A 23,542-nucleotide genomic window follows, 5' to 3' on the forward strand; every position below is an offset into this window, starting at 1 on the left:
GGACAAACACTTGTCAAGGAGGGTCTAGGTTTACTTGGTCCTGCCTCATCCCAGTGGGATGGACTAGATCTCTTGAGGTCCCTTCCAGCCCTATGTTTCTATGATCCTGTAACTCAGGGAAGTCCTAGGATGAGAACAGAGAGGCTTGAGAGAGCGGTATATGGAAATCTGTAGCACCTCTTTAGCTGTAGCCTCTGCCATCAGAACTTCACTTTCCTGAGGCAAATCCACTGGTTTAACTGCATAGTCTGCTATATTAATGTCACAACGCACCAAGAGGTGCGAACGTACATGGGTCTCTTGCCTTCTGTCTACTGTGCAGCATGCACCAGCAATCCACCTACAGCTATCCCCAGGTATGCCCCAGTGCATCAATCCCCCATCCCTGCACGTGGACTGCATTCGGAATCTGTGCACAGGCTCCATCCATGCGTGAGCCACAAATAGCGATATCACCATGTGTTGCCATAGGGCCTGGCAAAGAAGTGAGGCGGGGCCTGTTTCCTCTCTGGATTATTGTTCCAATTCGACATCCGAAATAAGCATGACTTTGTGATGTCCCGTGCAAACCACTAGAGGGTGCCACACACCATTGTAAATACACGGGTATAAGCTGTCCTGTACACCAATTCTCAGGATTTGTGGACAGGGAGGGTGGGATGGGGACCCGTGCTTCCGCGGTGAGGCCTTTGTCCTTGCTGGGGCAGATGCATTAAATCCATTCTGCAAAGGTTAGACACTGGGTATGCTGGGGCCCTCAACTCCAGACCAGGCAGAGCTTGTGGGGGAGCTAACAGGGTGAGCCTGGAGAGTGGAAGGATTGCCCTAGACAGGCTGCAGTGAAAAGCTGCAGGTTGAGCAGGCTGTGAGGCAGCCCAGTCTGACGTGATGCTCAATTCTCAGCCCTCACACCTGGGAACAGCCCCAGGAGCCAGCCCCCTTTGACCTATGGCTAGAACGAAGGCTCCAGAATGAGCAGGAAGGAGGTTGTCTTTTACCCAGCATGAACCAAAGAGCAAGATTTCATGGCACAGAAAACCAGTATCTAGCAGTGGGGAGAGCCGGGGAACGCAGCCAAGGGAAGAAACGCCCTGGAGGAGTAGAGTCCCCTCCCTTTTTACAGGCTGCCACCCACGTCCATGTGCCACTTACCTCCCACAGCGTCCCTTCTTCTCTGAGCACCGCGACCACCATCCCTGCGGGGATCATCAGGCAGGAGAACAGCCCCATCAGTATGCCCAGGACCTCGGCCCAGTATGGGAAACGGTAACTCCCATACTCTGAGGGCTGGTACTTGACTATATTGTACACCAGCAGGGCCTGCAACACAGGGAGAGAGTCAAAGGGATGAGTCCTTCCTGGGGCTGTGTGACACAAGAACCCCTCAGTGCCAGCTGGCCAGAGGGTAACAGGAATGACCTGATTCTGGGATGCACATTCTGGTTCACCAACGTCATGTGAGCTCTCAAATGAAAGCCAGGGTCACACCAGTTACTAATCTCTTTGTGAACTGTATGTACAGGTGCTATGCAAGGAGTTATGTGTACACACAACACGGCCAATACATTCTTAGTTTGTATCATAGCAGAGGTGAAGAACCAGGTTTTCTGCTAGATGAGGTGTTTATTCACCTGTCCCTCTGTTGGCTAGAAAAGATGGGTGAGGTAATATCTTTTATTGGACCAACATTTACTGGTGAGAGAGACAAGCTTTCAAGCTACACAGAGCTCTTCTTCAGGTCTGGGGAAAGTACGCAGGGTGTCACAGCTAAATACAAGTCGAACAGAGAGTTTAGCATAAGTAGTTAGCACATATTCTAAGGGTCCATTCAAGGTGAAGTGGCCCATTTACACCACTGCAGTCATAGGACAAAAAGGGGAAGGGGGCTAGTGGGTTGCAGATTGTTGTAATAAACCACAAATCCAGTGTCGCTCTTCAGTCCATGACTTGTAGTGTCTAGCAGAGTTGTGAATTTAAGCTCCTAGGCTCATATTTTGGAAGTGTTGGGCAGGTTTCTTTGGAGGCTGAGGACTGAGAGGTCAGATAGAGAGTGATCGCTGTGAGAAAAGTGTTCTCCCACAGATGACAGGGTGGTTTTGTCTTTTATCATTTTCCTGGGTGAGTTCATTCAAGAGCATAGCGATTGACTGGTTTCCCCTACTTAGGTGCTGGGGCATTTAGTGGGCTGTGGTGATAGGCATATGTGGGGACCCATGGTTCTTGACAGGTGTGTTGCGGAGCTATGTCTGCAGGTCTGATCTCTGTTGGATGTGAATTAAACGTTGTAGCTAACACAATGGATGCCCCTTCACATACAAAATTATTGAAAAGATGTGATGTCAATAGGAGAGCAGCACACAGGAAACACAAGCCACGGTGGGTTATCCTGTCTCTGAGGATAGACAACAAACTCTGGGGATACAAGTAGAAGTAAAAAAAACCACCCCTTTATCCTGTCCCTAATAGGTAAACGGGCAGTGCTATTACATTCATGAAATCAGAATCGCAGCCCAGCTGGACTGAAGATGTTGCAAAAGGCTTTGAGTGAGACAAAATGTATTAGACAGGAGGCTACCCTGATAGTTAAGGTTAGTCTCTAGAAAATGGGCAATGATTTTGTTTCCAGTTTCCTTACTCGTGATCACTTGAATATTGGCGCTTTGATAGTAAATGCATTGCTGTTTTCACTATCAATGTATCTCAGTGCGGTGGTGTGAAGCAAAGTGCTAGGCCCGAGTTGACTCGTACACGCTGGTGTGCGTCCTGTTCCTTTGGGGAGGCAGACCTGGTGTTTTGGGGAGTGTTCAAAGGAGAAGGGGCTGAACGCTATGGGGAAATGCTTCAAAGGGGCTCGAGGGCTGGGGCACACCTAATGTTAACCTACAAGGCAAAGGTATGGCTGGCATAGCCCAGAGCAGAGCGCTTGGGGATGTGAGGGAGCAGACACCCAGTTAAGCACAAGCAAGACGCTCTCATGCTGGCAGCAGGGGGGTAACAAGGTGACTCCCAGACCTAGCTATCCCGAGGACCATCACAGGCTGTCATCCAAAATCCTGTGAGGGTTTCACACCCAAGCCCAGCCCTAGAACTTAGTGACACCTCCCCCGCACCCAGAACCTGGGCTCCCCAGGCTGGGATGGGAAGGGGCTACCTGGACCCCACCGAGACAATGCAGGTTGGAGACCTATGCTGATACGAGGGTGCAAAGATCATTCCATGCTGCTGGCTGTGACGGGGAGCCAGTCGAGTTGGGAAAGATTTTGTCCCAAAGGGACTAATCCAAGTGGTGCTGAGACCATGACAATGGGGCGTGGGTAGAGTAAGGGAAGCTCAGCAAACGTCAGCAGGGTCACACCAGTTACCATCATCATTGCCGGAGACAGGAACATCCAGCAGGCTTTAAAGTACAGCCCTGGTTGGAAGCCCAGCATCATGTGAATATCCCGGCAGAACCGCTTCATGCCTAGAGAAAGGAGGAGGAGATGGCATCAGAAAACAGCCAGCAACTCTAGCTACGGGTTCTCCTGGTGAATCCCTTGGCTCCATAGAGGCACCCCACCAGCTGTGTGAGCACAGGGATTGGGCTGTCAGCCACAGGGGCAGAGAGAGCCAGCAGAACAACGGATGTGTTGTTTCTCCTTCTGTATCACGTGACTTTCTCTGCTCTGCTATGAGAGCAAGGAAGGGGTTAAACTTAGCTATCCGCTACCATTGTGATGACACAAATGTCTCTGGCTTGATCTGGAACTTCCATCCAGCTGCATCGACCCTGGGAAGCAGCAAGAGCCTGGAGCTGAAGTGTCTAGCCCTCTGCCATGGGGTTCATCCGCACAAGCTAGAAACTACACCTCCTGCTCCAGTTCAAACACCCACTGAATGGATGAGTTTCTCCCCCCCACACCCCCCAAGTTCTCACTTCCTTGTTCCTCCACAAGCTTTTGCATGAACCTCTAGATGTTTCACCACATGCCCTGCTCAGGAGAGTCCATGGAGGCCAGTTCCCCTTACCATAGACACGTGTCACCACCAGGCAGGTTGTAATCACCACCACCATGAGTCCAAACCCAGCACTGTAGTCATCCAGCAGGACTAGCCAGTACATCCCCCCCTGGAGAGAGAGAATGACAAGCAGCCAGACCCTCAGTGAAGGAGGACCCGTTATCACCAGAGTTGGTCAACAAGCTCCCACCCATGTTTCCTCGCCTTTTGGGATGAATTCTCTTGTGCCCCTTTCCTTGTCACATTTGGGAGGCTGAGTTTTAGGGGCCTGAATATTCATGGGAAGCGAATGCCAGTGTATCCATCCTGTTTGCATGCTCGTCCAATCGGGGACAGAAGTAATACCACGCCACATATTAGATCAATTGCAGCTTGGATTTTGAATCTCAAGTAGGGAATACTCACAGCAAAATGTTAATAAACATGGGCTCTACTGATTAGATAAATTATTTCCTGCGAATGATTCACTCTGCTCTGAAGTCACCTAGCGTCTCCACTCCCACGGCCCTATCCGGTGGGACACTCCATCCATTTCTCTTCCCGAGCCCCCTCCCACTCAGTCATAGTCACAAATGATCATGGATCTGACAAATGTCCCCCTGTAAATCCTCAACTAAATAAGCACTCAGACTTCAGTCTAAGTCGACTCTGACAAGCTGGCCCGTGGGATTACCTACCTCTGTCGTGAGAATGAGCCCCATCAGGTACATGGCAGTACAGATGATGGCTGAGAAAAAAGCCTTCTTGGGGCGCAGGTAATAAGGAAACTCATCTGTCACTGCAGTAACAATGGTCTCCATGAAGGCAAACTGCACATAAGGGAAAACAAGCCACCCTAAGCATGTGTGTGTGAGGGGGTTAACGTACAAGGTTCGGCACGCTGTGTCCTTACCTGGCTGTCCAGGCCCAGGGTCAGCAGCATAAAGAAGAAAAGGAAAGACCAGAGTGGAGAAAGAGGAAGCATCGTCATGGCCTGGGGGTACACCACGAAAGCCAAGCCGGGACCTAGGGGTCAGGCAGAGGATGGGACAGTGAATGGGATCGTACATCAGACACAGCTGTTACTGCTGGGCAGGCGGAGGGAGTGTGCCAACCCAGGCAGGGGATGGCACCACTGGGAGAAGGGGGGGTGGGAGAGGTGCCCTACAAGAGCAGACAGGAGGTGTTCCCATGTGTGGGATCGAGCAGAAACAGGCAGGGGCCGGCACCGTGGGAGGGGGCAGGAATCCAGCTTCAAGGCTTTTTAATGCTATTTTTTTAGATAAAAGGTCACGATTGCCTTTTCTTGATCAGCAAGCGTGTCGCACAGCGCACGGCAGGCAAGGAGAGCCCCCAACAGCGGGCACCTCCCTCCTGCCCGGGAGGTCTCCCCCTATCACCCATGGCCCCAGGTTTTCAACAGAATTGTACGCTGCCCGCAGCTTGGGAGATGCCCTGGCTGTGGTGGCAACGTCTCCCCAGCAGGGGGCACTGTAGGGGAGGCTACCCCAGGGGGAGCTGCTAAATCACTCATGGCTTCACCACCCTCCCAGTAGGAGGCCCTATAGGGAAGCACTGGCTGGTGGGAGCTCCCAGCTGGAGGAATTGCAGTAGCGTTGGCTGCGGATGGAGGAGGTCCCCAGTACCTCAGGTCTCCCCACTCACTGCACGAACATCTGCCTCCAAGACCCGGGAGGGAGCCAGAGTGGAAACGGACGTTAGCCCTTTGGGAAGGGAAGCTGACGGATCACAGTCTCCGGAAGCCACTAGAGCGGGACTTTCTGCCCTGCCTAGTTCTTTATCGCCCCGCCAAGGCCCTGAACGAGACAGCTGAGCATGATGAATGCCCCACGCCCCCCAGACCCACTCGTCTGTATCAAGCTGCCATTGCTACAACAGGCAGTGCTGGCTGGTGGAGCCGCATGGCTTTATTCCGCCTCTTGTCTGTCACCCACCCCCCTGCAGCTGACATTCCCCCCTCTGCCACCCCCAGGTTTGTCCTGGGAATGGTAGAAGCACATGCAGGAGCTCCTGGGACGTCTCACTAAGCACCAAGGGACAGGGGTGTCACTCGGCCCATTCCTGTGGGACTCGTCACACCAGCTGCTGCCCCGATGCACTGGGGTGGCTCATGTCTCTCATAAGGGGTTTCCCCCTGGGCCCGCAGTCAGGAATGGGCTTTGCAGAGAGCCTGGAGGAGCGAGAAGCTGGCTCTGGTTATTGTTTCAGTGCTCTGGCCTGGTTTTGGAGAGCTAGGCTAGTGCCCACAGCTGCTTGTGCAGGCTCTGTGTGTCCCGCTCCATCCCTCCATGTGTCAGAGCCTCCCCTCTGTAAGTAACACCATCCCCTCCTCCACCCATGGCTTCTGGGCAGCGCCTGGTCTCCACCACGCTCGGCAAGGAGAGTCCCAGGGGCTCCCAAGCCATCTCTCCAGCATGGCAGAATGAAGAGCTGGCATCACACCACCAAACCGCCCTTCTCTTCCTCTGGCGTTCCTTGCGTTCTCTGACACCTGCTGTGGTTTTGTTTCAGTGCCTGGGTCCTCTGGTTCCACAGGTGTCCAGGGAGACATATGTCCCACCTGAGCCCAGATTCCTCCCTGGGGCTCCCTGAGCTGGCTCCAGCTATTTTATCAACCCCTTTGTTGCAGTCCTACCAGACCAGCTGACACTTGGGCAGCAGCCTGGACTCACTGCAAGAGAAGGAGCAATGGCTCCCAGCACATGGGAATGGATAAGGGCCTGACGACTGACCAGAGGAACTGCTCTGGGGAGTTCTGCCTGCACTGGGAGCGGGAGAAAGGAAAACGATTGGGAAACAGCCACCATTAAACGCTGATTTCAGGCCCCATTAGGTGGCAACATAAACTGTGCTACCAAATCCTGAATTTGCGGCTGGGCACTTAGGCGCTTGCTTCCCCATTTTGCCCTGGCGAGGGCCCATTTATGCACGTAATGAAGGCAGCTGCTGTTGATCCCCAAACCATCATCTTCAGGAAATGGCAACTCAGTGGGAGCTGAGGCTGGAGTCATGGTGAGCGAGAAGGAAGACCTGGGTTCTAATGCCTGCTCGGCCCAGCTTAGATTCATAGATACTAAGGTCAGAAGGGACCATTCTGATCATCTAGTCCGACCTCCTGCACAGCGCAGGCCACAGAATGTCACCCACCCACTCCTATGAAAAACCTCACCCATGTCTGAGCTTGTGTGGCCCGCTGTGTCCCACCCACCAATGAAGGATTTTTCCCACCCACCAATGGAGGATAATACCACCCACCTTCATAATGTGCTTTGAACTCCACCAGTGAATGGCTCTTTATCCATGCAAAGTCTCATGGTTATTATTGTTTTAAACTATCACACCTGAGTCTTATAAAGCACTTATAAGCCCGTCCCCTCTGCATACACACCCTAACCTACATATATCCCCACACACGCATTCACACACACACACACACACACGCGCGCGTACCCGCTCACACAACAAGAAAAGAGGGAAGGAATTATTATTTTTTGGTCTGACCTGCTTTTGCCACTTGGTTAACCGGGATGCCCAGCTCCTGCGACATGTAGCCCAAGACGGAAAAGATGGCAAACCCGGCCAGGATGCTGGTGATGGCATTGCCCAGGGTGACTATAAATGTATCCCTGCAGAACAGACAGCAGCTGATCTGAATGTGTCCCCTTCAGAGCCTGAAGAGACTGCACTGCTGAGATCTCACATGGTTTCCAGAGGAGAGGGAGGAGGCAGCTGCTGACTGGGGAGGGGCACCAAGAAAAGACCCACTTTGGGGGCACAAGCTGGCTTTCTGCTCCGAGCTGAGATGGGTTCCCCAGTTAGAGAGGGGACAGGTTCTTTTCTCTTTGCCAACATCCACATTCAGGAGCCTGTGGGGAGCTGGACTTACAGAGAAACTAAAAGTGCGAAGATGACACTGGGCAACTTCCCCACCTGTTTTGGGTTTTTATTACGAATATCAGGGAAAATCAATGGTGTGGGGCAGCAAATTCAGCTGATTATCAGCTCAGCTCGGCTGTGAAACACCCCTCTCAGCACCGGACAAGGCAACCTGTTCCTGAGCATCTGCTGGGGGCCGGAACCAGGCTATGGAAAGCAGCACTCAGTGCCTGGCTCGTGCAAAGAGAAGGGCCTCTCCTACATGCAGATGAGGATGCAGGCGTCTCTCCTTACAGGTTGCCACTGGGTTCTATGCATCCCTATCTTTCTGCTTGTTTCTTGCCTGCTTCCTTCTTGTTATCCACCTTATCCTGACCCGCCTGTTCCCTTTAAAGAGACAGCTGGTGCTTACCCGTTGGTGCCCCATGATATGCAGCTTCCATTCCGGGAAGAGAGGTTGTACTAACTCTAAGGACCCAGGTCAGTTTGAACCCCACTGTGAGCATCACCCTGAGGCTCACCTCCATTTCCTGTGTGAGGACTGGAAACCCACCTGTAAATATTCTGGTGGAAGGTGTTATAAGACGCGAAAGTGAGCAGTCCCCCGAAGCCCACCCCAAGGGAGTAGAAGATCTGCAGAGCCGCCTCTATCCACACCTGGGAGGGGGAAACAAGGAAGAAGAGCTCACTGCACCGAAAGGAGTGCAAATCTCAGCTCCATTCTCAAGAAGAGAGTGCTTTCTGGGACGGGATTCCCTATGCTCCAGATGGACATGCTGACTCCTTTTACCAAGCATATCTCCACTCTTTGTCTGCATCGCCAACACTGATTCCATCCAACACAGGTCTCTTAGAGTCAAGTGAGGGCGGTTCCCGTGGTCCTTCGCTTCTGGGCTTCCTTCACAGAGAACTACCAAATGCTCCAGTGGACTCCAGCCCTGATCTGGTGGAACCACCCTGGGCAGGTGTTTGGAGTCCATGCTTGGACTTCTCCACCTACTCTGAAATGGAGATCCCATTGGATCTGGAAGTACCCACATGGAGGAGGGAATTCAGTCTAGTTGTTTATTGATTCCTCTAGGTTGCTCCACCAATGGGCCATCACCCTAAGGGAGGGAGAAGGGAATCAGTCCAAGGGTTTCTGCACTGGCCTCCAACCCAAAAGCGAATGGTGGAGAAGAACTGCATTTGGCCTCTTTGTTCGTCCATGCTTGGGCTTCTCTTAAAGTGCAGGCTGTCCTGGGCTTCCTAACAGCTGCTATTCATGCTGTTGATGTGTTTGCCGTACTTTATGCTGAGCGGTGAGATCCTGGTTGCAAGGATCAGGTTGGAAATGATTTCCTAGGTTTTCTTTTCTACTTTCAAAGGCAGGAAATGATTTTGCATCTTGTTTGCATGCCAGTCAGCTGGTAAGAGGGTTAATTAGAGCCATGAATAACCAGATTGATCTACCGTGGCATTAAACGTCCTTATACAATGGAAGCTTTTCTTTTACACACGTCAGATTTGGGGATTTCCCTGCTTCACAGCTCTGCTTTGCTTGTCATCATCACTTGAAAGCAGCTGCCAAAAGACTGGATCCCAGCCTGATCCAGGTAACTGAACCCCACAGTATATTAAAAGTGCCCTGTCCCCTTCTCACCTTGGAAGACAGCAGGTGATCAAACTGGGGTGTGAGGTAGAACTTGATTCCTATCCAGGCCCCCTCCAGTGTCACACCACGAATGAGCAGCATGATCAGGATGAAGTAAGGGAATGTGGCAGTGAAATACACAACCTGCGGGAAGAGCAGATGGCTCTGAGTTGAAGCTTCAGCAAGACTTTCTCTTAACCGCACTGATGCACAGGGGATCTTTGCCCACTGGACAGTACCGCAGTCACTTGCAGAAGAGGTGTGCCCTTTGGGGAGCGTCTCTGTTCAACTAAAGTCTGCTTTATCTTGCACCTCACTGCTGTGTGGGTTTATGATGTAGGCAACACAATGTTGGATGGGTCACTGTGATGTATCCATGCAATTTACTGTGGCACTCGGCCATGCTAATTCCATCGGAAGCAGAGATGTGTCATTAACTACATTCTAGCCCTGAATACTGGGCAGGCATTTGATAATCTGCAAACTACCACGCTCTCCAAATTGTGCCTGTTGATAGCCATTGTATTTAGCAAGCGAGCTAGTTATTCTAATTGATATTTCCAAGATATATATACACAGCCACACACACACATTGTAGATCATGGAAAATGACCACTTAACCTCACCAGGTTCATTCTCGTGAAGCAAAAGACGGGGGGGCTGCAGGAGGAGAATGACTCCTGGTCTTACCTTGCCGGAGGATTTGACTCCCTTGAGGATACAGAAGTACACAACGACCCAGGAGAGCAGGAGGCACAGGCACAGATTCCAGCGGATTCGCCCCGGATCCCCGATCCCAGAGCTCCCTTGGATATGCAGAACATAACGACTAGGGCAAAAGGAGACCCGTTAATAAACCATCAGCATCCTCCATTCAGCAATGTGCCAGGGACCAGAGCTCCTGTCTGAGATCCCATACTTTACGCTTCAGCACCTTAGAACCTGGATCTAGCTTTGACTCCGAGAATAAAAATGATACTAAAAATCCCTTTGCGCAAGGAGAGCCAAGGGTTTGATTCCTTGGCGGGGGGTGTTAATTCCTGACCATATGTCAATGAACTGAAAGGTCCCCAGGGAAAGGTTGGTTTTTAGCTTAATTGTCTCAAACAACAGAAATGAAATATTTTGAACATAAGAACAGAAGAACGGCCATACTGAGTCAGTCCATCTGGCCCAGTATCCTGTCTTCTGACAGTGGCCAATGCCAGGTGCCCCAGAGGGAATGAACAGAACAGGTGATCATCAAGTGATCCATCCCATCGTCCATTCCCTGTTTCTGGCAAACAGAGGCTAGTGATGCCATCCCTGCCCATCCTGGCTAATAGCCATTGATGGATCTATGCCTGCATAGGCTACATGTTCCATTTTCACAAGCCTGTGTAAATTAACCCTTCTGCTGGGTCACATGATCATTCCGTACCATGGGAGACTCCAACATGGCCAGAGAGCGCAGAAGTTCTTGACCTCGCAACTGAGAACGTCTTTCCCACACTTGCTCCCTGCCAGAATGGGCACTTAGGGTGGCATGAATTTTCTATGGCATGATCACCCAAGTGTTTGGACCCTCACTAGCTACCAAGTGCTCTGTGCCTGGCAGGGTGGAATGGGCACATTGCAAAATGACATCCAGGGGTTTTGTACAGCCACAAAAGCTATTCAAATGCCAGCCTTAAAGAGTCAAAGAAGAGAGAGAGAGAGAGAGACACACACACACACACACACACACACACACAAAGAGAATGACTGTGTTTAAAATAGACAGTGGAACCGTTGCTAATGGTCATTCACTAACCAGGGTCACCCATCCTATGTAATGGCCAATGAAACTTCAGTCCCTGCAAGTGGCTAATCTCGTCTGACCATGCAGCCGCCTGTTAGAACAGCCAGCAACATATCCAGGCGTTTGGTGGCCAACAGGTTCCACTGAATCAAAAATACACATGGAACCAAGGCCAATTACACACAGACAGGACCAAACCCAGGCCCCTTTTGCCCATAACCACCTAAACTACAGCTTCCTGTATCTGTGAGTAAATAGCAAACTGTTATAGTGAAGCCAGCCATGAGAAGGCGCCATGATCCCAGGTGCTAAGCTGGCATATAACATATACGACTACTGTCTCAATGCAGCGACGTAGTCCAGGTTGTGCCGTCACGCTGGATAGTGCTGATGACAACAGCCGCACGCCTCATCATGCACTTGGAGAAGGTAGGTGCCCATCAAGCCATAGCGTGTGTGTTGTAGACCCATCGCCATGGTTCCTACACCAGTCTCACTCACTTCAACCCCCACCCTGCTCTGCCACAGTCTCTGGCTAGCCTCCTTACTTCCAGTACTCCTCACTCGGGCTGACGGTGTTAGTGATGTTGAATGGGATGGCAGCATTCCCTGCCTTGATGACCTGGTGATCCAAGCAGAGGTCGGTGTTCCACCAGTTGCCACAGTGCTCCCAGGGCAAGTTGCTTGTCAGGGACGCGAAGAGGTAGAAAAGCACGTAAGCAATGATCATGTTATAGTAAATGGCCACCAGAGAGACAATCAGGATTGTGCCCATCCCGAGACCTAAGGGAGGGGAGATGTAAACACAGTTCAGTGTGACGGCAGAGAGAGACACCACCCAGTCATCTCTCCCAGGTGCTGCTTAGCTACTGCAATGCTACTACAGGCTCCTAGGGGCCCAGTTCTTGGTACAAGCAGACCAGCTGTTAGGAATCTAAAATGAATCTTAAACCACAGCCATGAGCTAGACCAAAGCAGAGCTGCTAGGTTATTGTGCAGGAAGGAGCAATAACCCACCATAGCGAGGGGGATGTTGCATGAGAACATCAAGGATCTGCTAACAGGCTCATTGCTTTCCTGGCATTTCCTGGCTCAGCCCTAGAGCTGAGAACTCTGCTCCAGCCACATCTGAGCCTTTCCTCCTGAGATCACTTTGAAAGCCACAGGCACTGGTGCAGAAATGTGATAGATCTATGCAAGGTGGAAGCTGCCTTCCAGTGGAGAGAACTATTCTAGATTCCTGTAGACAAGTGTCAGCCAAAGAGACTCCTTTTCCCTTGTCAGATCGCTCTTTCCAAAGCTTAGCAGTGGATTGGGGGTTTGCATTGGGTGAGAGAAGTAGCGTATATGCACCTACAGGCCTTATATAAACTTTAATTATTTTTATTTCTTAAATGAGTTTCATCTTGAGCAGTTTTTAGGTAACTTTTCTCTTTCAAGATGAAACTTTCAGAGCTGTGTTTCCCTTATGGCCCAGCCCCAGGATACCCAGATTGTCTTATTTGCATGAAGAATGATGGCATCTGATCATAAGTTGTTCACGTTTATTTTTACTTTTGCTGATGGATGGACATTGAATGGCTGGTTGTTGCCTAGAGTCTTTTCAAGCCATTATTTTTATAGGATTTGGGGTCAAACTTTCCATAAAGTGGGGACATAATGTCATTGCAAATTCTTTTCACCCAGCCGAGGCCATGTCAGCTTCTCAAAAGTGATCGTATGTTTTCTACGTTTGATATTTGAAGGTGTGGAGGGCAGCTGTCACAGACATACAGCCTCTGTGGTAGGCAATCAGTGAATATTTTTTAAATTGCTGGCTTAAGCAGGACTTTTCTCCAAAGTGACACTAGCTAAGCATGATCTAACTCGAACCTGACTGGAGCAAGTTGAATGGCCATGCAAGAATTGAAATTGAAGGAAGGATCTCTGGCACTGCGGCTGAGGTTCAGTCATTAGATAATAATTTGGTTTCAGTGTCAAAATATTTAAAGAGCTCCAAGTTATAGATTTGATTGACTTTGGGGAAGCTCATTAGTTGGGCTTTATAATGAAGTGGACAGTCAGCTCCTTAGATGCTGCCTTAGAATTTAAAATGGTTGATTACTTGTTGCATTCATCAGATGATTTAACTAAATGATGATTTAATTACAATCCAGTATTGAAACTAATGTGTTGCTTTGACCTTGATTTGATGGCTGCATTGCTTTATTCTTAGGTTAGTTTAATATTTGTAACAACAGCTTAGCTGTGGTGATGTCCTCTCGATATTTATTTTTGTTCAATAGTTGTAATAAAATTTATGAAATTGACACTGAGTCACATTTCTTTCTAGAAGTAACGTGGGTCCAGAGCCCTGGAGGACCTGGATGGATAGAAGCCAGTTAGTCAACCTAAAAGCCTGACGAGTTCCCCCTAATTAGCTTTTAGTTCTCACAATTGCCTTAAAGATCAAAGGATGGTGATGCTAACATCTCACCATCAGCCCTCTGTTATGAGGGAAGGAAGAAGGAGGGAGGAGAGGGCAGGATTGGGGTTCGTCACTCACCTTTAAAGAGCGGGCTTATCTTCCAGACTGCAAGTGGCCCCAGGCTGGAGAACTGGCCTAGCGAGAGCTCCATGAAGAAGATGGGGATACCACATATTGCCAACATGATGAAGTAAGGAATAAGGAAAGCTCCTGTAGGAGACAAAAAAGGCAGGGAGGGTGAGCCTGGAGCACTGGTGTTGGGACAGGAGATCAATACAGTTTTATAAAGCTCCTGAAATTCTGAAGCACCTCAAAGTGCACAGAGCCAAAGCCTGGAAGGTGATGAGTACCCACCACTCACACTAAAGAGTGAGTGAGGGGTGGGATTGCCTAGGGCCTCTCAAAATTTGGCCCTGTATATGTAGGGATCCTTCCCCCACCTCTGCAACACAGTCCTCTCTGCAGCAAAATGCTGTTCCAGCAAAACTATCATCAGTTCTTAGGTCAAGGATTCAACGACTGGGGGAATTTCAGCAGAGAGAATGTCATTATTATCTGCTGGAGTATGGTCAAGACCCCAGGGTTAGTACCCCTATGAGTGTGAAAAGTTCTGGGAAAGTTATAGTAAGCAGTCATGGCCTTCATTTTACATCTTTTCTGCAAAGATGGCACTTCCAACAGCAAGGCACCCCTTGGTGTCATGTTATCGTGCTGGCTGGATACTGACTCAGCGGGATGCTGCCTGCCAAATCGTAACCATTTACTGCAGCATCCAGAAAATTTATTAGAGGCATTCCAGGACCAGCTCTGACTCTGCTTAGCTTTTGGAATCTGGGGCAGTGAGAGCTGGGCAAATAATGCATCAGGAATGGTTTATTTCCTGTCCTTGAACTCTCTGCAAACAGACTATCAAATTCTCCAGTTTATTTACTATTCCAAGTATCTCTCTGGAATAATTCTTCATCTGCGCGCTGTTTGCAAATACCCTACTGTGAAGATTTGTGATAATGTGCGGGATGGCCATATCACGATGGGTCTGTTCCTGGAATGGATGACACATGTGACCAGACAAAACCCTGAATTTCAGGAGTCAAGTTGGTAATTAGCACTGTTGGTTAGTTATTGCATTGTGAAGAATGCATGATGTTTGAGGTTTCACCCATATTCATGCTGGGGTAGCCTGTTCACTGAGACATTTGCATGGAGTGATTGCACAAAGGGTATGCCTAGAAGCTGCAGATTTGTTCCATAAGTGAGATGAATACCCATGGGAAATGTTTGCCAGGATCTACAGAGGTCTGGATTGGACCAACAGCAATGTGAGGTGGCTTTAGAGGTGGTGCCAAAGACCATGAGGGACTCATAGCATTTAAGACTATCAAAGCCCAATCCACATTCCCATTTTAAGGTCGTTGAATAGCAGGCCCCGTGGGGTGCTGTATTGTCACACACAGAGTGGCAGTTCCCAAGCATGCACTCTATATCCTTCTAGGGCATCATCAGATAAAATCATCCTTAGTCCATGGTAAGCCACTCCTGTACTGAGATACCAAGCCTCACAGAAGTGGACTGGTCCACTGAGATAAATCCTAGGCTGTTTCTCCTGACCAGTCTGAAGAGAGACCAGGCAGTTGCAGGGAAACCATCTGAAAGCCAAGAATTTCCAAGTAACTGCAGATTCCCAACCCTGAGAGGGAAGTGGAGAAAGGGACATAAGTGAGGCTTTAGTCCAACATGAGGGGATGGAAGTGCTGCAACTGAGCCCGTTAAAGAGGGGATGATCGAGCATGTACCTCCCCCATTCGTGTAAGCTCTGTATGGAAACCGCCACACATTCCCCAACCCCACACAGTAGCCAATACAGGAGAGAAGGAAATCCAGCTTCCCGGTCCAGTTCCCTCTCTCTGCTGGGTACTCCATCTCCAGGTCCCCATCTCCTTGGTCGCTGGGGCTCATCAGCAGGTCTGGAATTATGGGCTGACCGAGAAAGAGAAGAAGGGGGAGGAGGGTAAGGGAGTCAGAGAGAAGTAAGCCAGGGAAGGAGAAAGAGAAAGAGAGAATGAATAAACGAGGGGGGAGGAGAGTGCGGGCCGAGACAGGAGAGAGGATGAAACGAGAGAAGAATGACAGAAAGGCAGAAAGGGTTTGTGGTGGAAAGGGAGAAGGTGGAAAGGGAAGAGGTATGAGAAACAGGGTTAGAATTCATGTGGCTGAGTCACCAAACCTTTAACCACAAGGAAGGGTCCCCTAAGAGTCCCCTTACGGTCAGTTCCCAGAGGGCAGGCTGACACGAGTGACTCCAGGAGACCCTTGGCTGTTGTTCAGTGCAATACTATCCGTTCTGAGTTTCTTCCCACTCCTGGCTGAGCTAAGGAGTGCCAGGGGGACTCTCCTTGGGTGGCCAGAACCCATCTCCCAAGCACTATCCTGCCTGCTTTTCCCAACCAGAAAATTCAGAGGTGGTAAAATCAGAAGGGACAATAATGAACATCTAGTCTGACCTCCTATAGCACAGGCCAGAGCATGTAGGAGGACAGAATGAGAAGAATGGTCTCTACATTGCCACAGACTGTCACATACCCACTGAGCCTGTGCTGGCGAGAACTGGGGTTGACCCTGCTTATATCCCCTTGCTGCGTGGGACACTCCATGCTAAAAATGCTGTATTTATTTCCCACGCTTTTAGCTTAGGGTGATCAGATGTCCCGATTTTATAGGGACAGTCCAGGTTTTTGGGTCTTTTTCTTATATAAGCTCCTATTGCTCCCCCACCCCCCCCCCGTCCCGATTTTTCACACTTGCTGTCTGGTCACCCTATGTTGGCTTGAAGTACAGTGCTTCAGTGATAACCATGCGCCTGGTGCCTAAGATCCCTTCCAGGCTCATGGAATCTGACCCCTGATCCTCAGAGTGCATGCTGCTATCACATGGCAGGGTATTAACCCTTCCCTTTCCCCCAGGATCTCAAGCTCAGCAGGATTGTGGGGCAAATCTTAAAACACAGCTAGGTTTGCTCGCGCTCTTTGATCTGAAAGTGTGGCTGGATATTTGGCTTTGCAATGAGATATCCAACCCTTCCTGGTGAGACATGCTTTCCGTAGCTAAAAAGATGACAGAGCCTTACTTGGGGGATTGGCTAGAACAGGGGTTTTCAACCTTTTCTCATTGGCGGACCTTTAAAAAAATTTGAATGGAGGCGCGCACCCCTTCGGCATCTTACACAAAGCCTGCAGCCCCCAGGGGTCTGTGGGCCACAGGTTGAAAACCACTGGGCTAGAAGATTAAGGCTAGTCCTTACTTTATCTGAAGTCATGCACCCAAATTACCGAACCTCCCTGACACACCATTGCCCGATGAGATCCCTGTACTGGTATGTCCCCCAGCAAGGGCTCTCTGCCACCCACAGGCATCACAGACCAAATGTCACAGGGCCAAAGCCCAGTGACAGAATGAGGGGCTCTCAGCCACTGCTTAGCTGCATGCTGAATATTCTAAGCCCCCAAGCTGCCGCGTGTATCATGCTCTGACCAGTGCTGTGATGGCAACGAGACAGCAGAGTCAAGTAAGGTGACAGGTGTCATGGGACCACAACAATCTCACTGGCCTATAGAATACATGCGGGTCAATGGGATGACGTCCTCCTAGTTCTAGCGCCTCCAACATTTGTACTAGGCTCTTACAAGAAAGACCCTATAAGGGTTTGGGAAACATCTGTATGAACAGGTGTCACATGGCGGGGAATCTGCAGGGGGCACCTGGTCTGTAGTTCCATGTTTTCTGCACAGAGATGGAGATGGCAAGAAGACCCAGCTGCAGGTGTAGAACCCCTTTTGGTCTGCACCCCAGAAAGAAAAACAGACCAGCAACTAAAAGGTGGCTGGAAAGCCCAGTGCTGACCCTGCCGCTGACCTGCCTTGCCAAACCCGCCCAGCACTCAGATGTCCCAGCAGGTGAAACGCTGGTGAAGCCTCCCCTGCCTGTCCCCCGGCCCTCTCTTCCATTTCTCTCCCTCCCTAGCGGCTGCCCTTTTCTCTAGCTCAGCCCTGAGCTGCAGCTGAAAAGTTCCTGCTGCTCAGTTTCCATGGAGACGAGGAGTTGTTCCACTGGCGAAAGCATGTGTGATGTGTAGCCAACCTGATCATTAAACACAAACCTGCCTGGGACGTGTGGGTTTGCCCAGATGGTTACACACCTATGTGCCTCATGCCTGCCTAACATGTACATCCATGCATGCACACATCGACATACTTACACATGGGCACACATCATGCACACACACCCACACGCCTGTGTACCCCATATGCAAATACACACACATACATTCTGGCAAGCCTGGAAAGAATATCAACCTAATACAAAGCAGCAGCGTCCAGCAGTTTGGACAGAACTCTTCCAAAGTCTCAACAAAAAATCAAGCCTGAAGAATCTAGACTGAGACCAAAATAGTATCACTAAAAAAAAAAAAATGCAACGATCATTGAAGACACCATTAAAAACCTACCAGTCCCTGCTGGATGCCCCTATAACAATACAAGGGCTAAATGAAAACCTCCAAAAATTCAAACTCAGAATATCATGCAGCCCTTTTAGAGTACATCAGATGAGTGGCTTGAACGCAGCACTGACCACATCAAGGAAGCCTTTCTGAAGCAGTTTAACTTAGTCCTCCAGTTCAGAGGCTTCCCTGAGGTATGATCACAGACTAATTACCCCAATACACATAAGCAGCGGTGACTTTCACTCACAGAGGCACCTGGGTTTGCCATAACACCAGCGAATTATTCTGTAACCTCCTTAATGCAAGATTTGACCACTAACGAAGTCAGCCAGGAGGGTCCAGCTGGATTCCGCACTGAGAACCAACACCCCCCCACCCCCCCCCCAGCCCCATCCTTACCACCCAGAGAGCATGTTCACAAATGTGTGGACTGGTAATCGGACAAGGGATCTGTCTGCTGTGGAGGTTTTTAACAAGCTTTTGACTCAATGTGGTGCAAAGGGCTGAACCTTAAATGGGAAGGAAAGGGAATGAGTGCCGCAATGTATGATCCTGTTAAATCCATAGACCAATCATCAAACATAACTTAAAAATAAACAGCACAAGAAATGGAAGCCTTTAAGCAAGAAAAGGCAGCAAAACAACCGGGTCACCTCAGGCTGACCTTTTCCATCACGAATGAGCTTGGAACTCCCACCCAAAACCACAGTGGCGTGCAGGTGATCCGCTAGCACCTCTGCAAGACAGTCGCCAAAGGCATTCATGTGACAGCTGCCACCAAGCTAAGTTTGACACTTGCCCAATCCAGAATCAGTGACTGCCCACAGAAGTGGAAGCCAGGGGAAGGCAAAGCAATGCTAGCCCCCCCCAGTGAGCAGTGACTGCAAGCAACCTGGGGTGGAGATGAACTCTCTACTGTCATACACAAAATGCCAGGGAGTGGGAGAAAGATATTCCCTCAAATTATTGCAAATAAGAAGCACATTAGAAAACAACAAGGAAAAACGATGCCTAAGAATGGAGAGACCCGGCAGAGCTGGCGTCAGGGGACAGAGCAACCTGTCATCAGGTCAAGGATGACAAATGGACCTAGGGGTTCAAATCCTCATAACCCTGTGAAGCTCCATCTGGGGTAGACTGTACCTATTTGTGACAGCGGCTGGAGGGTCTTTGGCAACACTTGTATTCGGCACCGTTAGTGAAATTCAATAGTGACACTAAATCTGCGCTGTCTGGGGAAAGCTGGGGTTCATCAAACATTGGACCCGCTTCACACAGGAACTTTCATGAGTTGTAGGGCCCAACCGTGCACAGCACAGGGACACGGTGTTGCATATGTGAGTGCACGGCCGTAAGGAGCGCTGAGGGGGCCGGGGAGTGCAGCGGGACCTGATCCTGCATCGCAGAGAGCACTGCGCCCAATGACGCCAGCCTCACAGAAGGAGTGAAGCCGGAGGCTTTGCCCCAAAGCCACTAAAGTCAGTGGTGGGGCTCCCATTGATATTTGGGCACTGAATCAAGCCCAAACAAAGACGCCTGTAGCTAAGAACCTTGTGGACATGCTGCGGTGACAATCAAGACTCTCTCTCCTCAGAAATGCCCATTCTCTGCCCAGACTCAGCCTCTCTCTTACCCTGGCACCTGTGAGTAAGGCACGCAGAGGGGCTCTAGACTTCTTTCTGCTCTGTGCAAAGGGCTACACCTCAGACTTAGCTTTCCTCACACCTTGTGCAGCCTCCATCCGCTCTGGTGCTGAATGGAGCAGAGCAGCCTGACACGTGGGCTGTGAAATACAAGCAGAATGGACAGACTGGCAGTGCCCCCGGGGAGTCTTTAAAACAAGACTTGAGCATAAGAGAGGGGTCAGGACAAGACCGAACCTCACATCCCAGCCCTCTCTGAACTTCCTGGGACCCACCCCAAATCCCAACCCCCAGCACAGAGCAAACCCAATCCCCAGCTCTGGTTGTGAATTTTGGGCCCATCTCCAGCAAAACCCAACTCAGACCTTTATGGAAGCACTGTTAAGGAAAATCAGGTATAAAATCCATCAAGCATGAGAGATGTCTTGTTTTCTGTTACACCTGAACTTTCATCCATTTCGGGAAAAGACCTTAAACTTCATGGATGGAAAGTGGATCAAAATCAGAGGGAAAAGCTCTTGAACTATCCGAGATGTGACCCCCCCCAAGCCAATACTGTGTAAAACCTCTCAGCAATTGTACTGGGCTCCTTGGAGGAAACTTGATTTAAGAGATAATAACTAGTGTTCAAAGGTTCTAGGTGACAATGAACACATGGGATTGTGGAACGGTTAAAAGGCCTGATCCTGTTATCCTCCTGCCATTGAGTTCCATGAGAGTTTTGCAGGATAGGGCCCAAAATGTTCTGTAGCAAAACAGCATGAATAATGGGAAAAACAATCCTGGAGATAAGTTTCCACTTGAGCTGGTATTTCAGGAACTAAATGTGTCCCTGAATCAAAGTTTAAAATGGATCTCTATCAGTCGCAGTGATTGCTCATATAGAGACTTTGGAAGGGGTTAGGAAAAACTTGCCTATGTGAACTTTTAATGGATCTGGCATTCACTTTGTCATCCAAAGCAGTAATTTATGGGAAAGTGAATGAGAGGGAAGAGCCCAGCATAAGCTGGACCCTGCACTGAAACATCACAGGGAGGGGGGAAACGTAGAAAAACATCCTACATTGTGCTGGGCAGTGTAAGAGAAAAAGTGAACTAGGCAGAGACTTACAATGGGCAAAGAATCATGGGTAAGGGGTGATTTTACTTTAGCTCTCTAGCAGATATATACTACACAAATTATTCCAGGGAAACCTGTTGCAGGAGGTCAGACTAGAAGATCACAGTGGTTCCTCTTGTCTGGGAATCCATGAATCCAGGCTCAGTTACAGATGAGAGCAGGAGTTCTCAAACCTTTTCATGGTGTGGCCTACATTTCAATAGTGAGATTATCTCCTAAACCTCTCTCCTCCCATTCACTACAGTGCACCCCCACCATCTCTCCCATTCCCAATCCTGCAATGTCCCTTTGGTAGCTACAGGAAAGTAACACCTGAATGTCTGTCTGTCTTCTAATGTGGATTGGCAGCTAGAAATAAAGAGGAGCCTGAACCGTATGACTAGCTCATGGAGGATCAGTCCATGAAGGGCTATTAGCCGAGATGGTCAGGAATGCAACCCCATGCTCTGGGTGTTCCTAAGCCTCACTGCCAGAAGCTGGGAATGGACAACCAGGGATGGATCACTTGATAACTGCCTTGTTCTGTTCATTCCTCTTCTGAAGCATCTGGCACTGGCCACTGTCAGAGACAGGATACTGGGCAAGATGGGCCACTGGTTTGACCCAGTCCGGCTGTTCTTATGTTCTTAGCTAGGTCACTGCAGACCATTGGTGGTCAACAGAGCACAGTGTGAGAACCTACATACAAGGCTGTAAATGGCACCTATGGGATGGAACAGTAATGGTAGTATGTGTAAATAGAAAGAGAGAGAGGTATGGAAAGAGAGTGTTTATACCTCATTCATTTACAGAGAGGGGAATTTAATTTTCAGTAGATTGAACTGTCATTATTTGAGACAAAATCACTGACAAAATAATTATATATATGAACAATAAGCAAGCCTTCTACGAGAGCAGCGAGCAACAAGGCCAAAGCAGCCTAGACTAGTAGAGTGACCATGTGTCTTGGTTTTACTAGGGCAGTCCTGGTTGTTCATAACATGTCCCGGTGTCTTAGGAACTTCTTTCATGATACCTGAAATGTCCCACGTTTTCGTTTCAGCCATCAGGCTGCTTGGGCTTTTAAGAACTACAGAATATGTGGTCAAGACCAAGCTAGAATTCAGTCTAACAGGAAGAGTCGGGCAGCATGAGCACCCAAATGGAAGAAGGGAGAAGTTGAGCAGGCGTTCGTGACGCTTGTAACACGTTTTGTGATATGCTCAGACAGGCACTACGCCAAGCGCTATTCTAGCAGGAGCAACCCCAGCCCACACTTCTTAATGAAGCGCACTCTTCTCTTTCAAATGAGCGTTGGGGGTCTGGTGGGAGATTGGGGAGCGGGGAGCAGGGAGCCGTGGCAGAGAGAAGGGCTTGGTGCAGACAGAAAAGCACCACACGTGCTGGAGGAGAAATAGAGTGGTGGAGAAGAGAGAGAGCCCAGAAGCAAGAGGAAGAGGGTCAGGAGGAGAGACAGAGTCTGCGAAAGCAGGGTGCGGAAACCTGAGGTTTAATAGTAGGTTCCTAGGCTGAGAGTTCCAAAGGGGCCGGAGAGGGAGCTGAGTGCCCAGTGCCTATGGGATGACAGACCCCCTCAGGGCCCTCTGAACTCCCACCTTATGTGAAGAAAACTCCCTTCATGAGACCCAGTGTAGCCAGGCATTAGGGCTCAGTCCTGTCTGGAAGCAAAGGGAGAGATGGGTGGGAGAGTGCCCCATCACATTTGCTCCATTGTTTGGTCCCCTCAGGAGGCAGGGGAAGAGAGGCAAGTAGAGGGGAAAGGGGAGGTTTCTGGGGGGTTGGAGGGTCTCTGAGAAAGGGGGGTGCTTCAGTAACGGCAGGAGGGGCTATGTGAGCTGAGGGGGGATTTAAAGATGAGACGGGGGGAGACAATGCCTGCTTTATTTGAAACTATTCTGTAAAGAGCCCCTCAGCATTCTCCCTGTCTCGTTAGCGAGATTCGTTTAAAGAATCCCACCGGTTTCCCTTAAGGTCTCCAGATGTTCCCTGCACAACCTGGGAATTGCAAAGAAACCTGCATCCGGCTGGCAGTGAGGCTTCAGGAACCTGAAAAGGAACCTGACAGGAATGTGCCAAAGGGCAGTGAATGTATGTTTCCCTTTCCTACCGGGGTGACATTTCACCTCAGCTGCCAGGTACTCATCCAGGGCAAATGGAACATTTGTGCCCTTTTGTGGTCCTGCCCCTATCTGGGAGGGGAACTCGAGTCCCAAGAACTAGATTTTGGGCCCGGGGGAGTCTCTTTATTAGCCAAAAGTCCAGCTGCTGGAAACTGAGGCACTGGGGCCAAGTGCAGGGGAGTTGGCTGGGACATGCCAGGGAGAGGACCAGTGCCATGTGCCTGTATCCACCCCACCCTCCTTGAGCAGTCTGAGAGGATCGCAGGAACATATTCTCATGCTGGCAGGGCCAGGCTCACGGGAAGAGATGCCCTCCCATCCTTGATCCACCAATGCATTTCTTTTAAATACATTCCCTGCCTCCTCACAAGGGACATAACCTCCCCACACACCCTCCCTAGCCACC

General features: G+C 49.9%; 1 protein-coding gene across 2 annotated transcripts in view; it reads right to left on the reverse strand.

The window, feature by feature from the left end:
• SLC6A7 (solute carrier family 6 member 7) overlaps window positions 1-23,542 on the reverse strand; it is a 32,142-nt gene that overhangs the window by 7,530 nt on the left and 1,070 nt on the right. Inside the window, exons 2-13 of one of the 2 annotated variants that reach the window (XM_038414342.2) lie at window positions 15,549-15,732; window positions 13,834-13,965; window positions 11,837-12,071; window positions 10,199-10,337; window positions 9,518-9,652; window positions 8,429-8,532; window positions 7,501-7,625; window positions 4,892-5,004; window positions 4,677-4,808; window positions 4,009-4,108; window positions 3,363-3,463; window positions 1,153-1,320 (exon numbers count right to left, since the gene is read on the reverse strand). In XM_038414342.2, coding sequence (XP_038270270.1) covers window positions 1,153-1,320; window positions 3,363-3,463; window positions 4,009-4,108; window positions 4,677-4,808; window positions 4,892-5,004; window positions 7,501-7,625; window positions 8,429-8,532; window positions 9,518-9,652; window positions 10,199-10,337; window positions 11,837-12,071; window positions 13,834-13,965; window positions 15,549-15,732 — 1,668 coding nt within the window. The remainder of the gene's footprint in view (window positions 1-1,152; window positions 1,321-3,362; window positions 3,464-4,008; window positions 4,109-4,676; window positions 4,809-4,891; window positions 5,005-7,500; window positions 7,626-8,428; window positions 8,533-9,517; window positions 9,653-10,198; window positions 10,338-11,836; window positions 12,072-13,833; window positions 13,966-15,548; window positions 15,733-23,542) is intronic. The other variant, XM_038414344.2, reaches the window with a different exon arrangement.

Source organism: Dermochelys coriacea, chromosome 8 (assembly GCF_009764565.3).
Source record: "Dermochelys coriacea isolate rDerCor1 chromosome 8, rDerCor1.pri.v4, whole genome shotgun sequence".
Classification (NCBI taxonomy): domain Eukaryota; kingdom Metazoa; phylum Chordata; order Testudines; family Dermochelyidae; genus Dermochelys; species Dermochelys coriacea.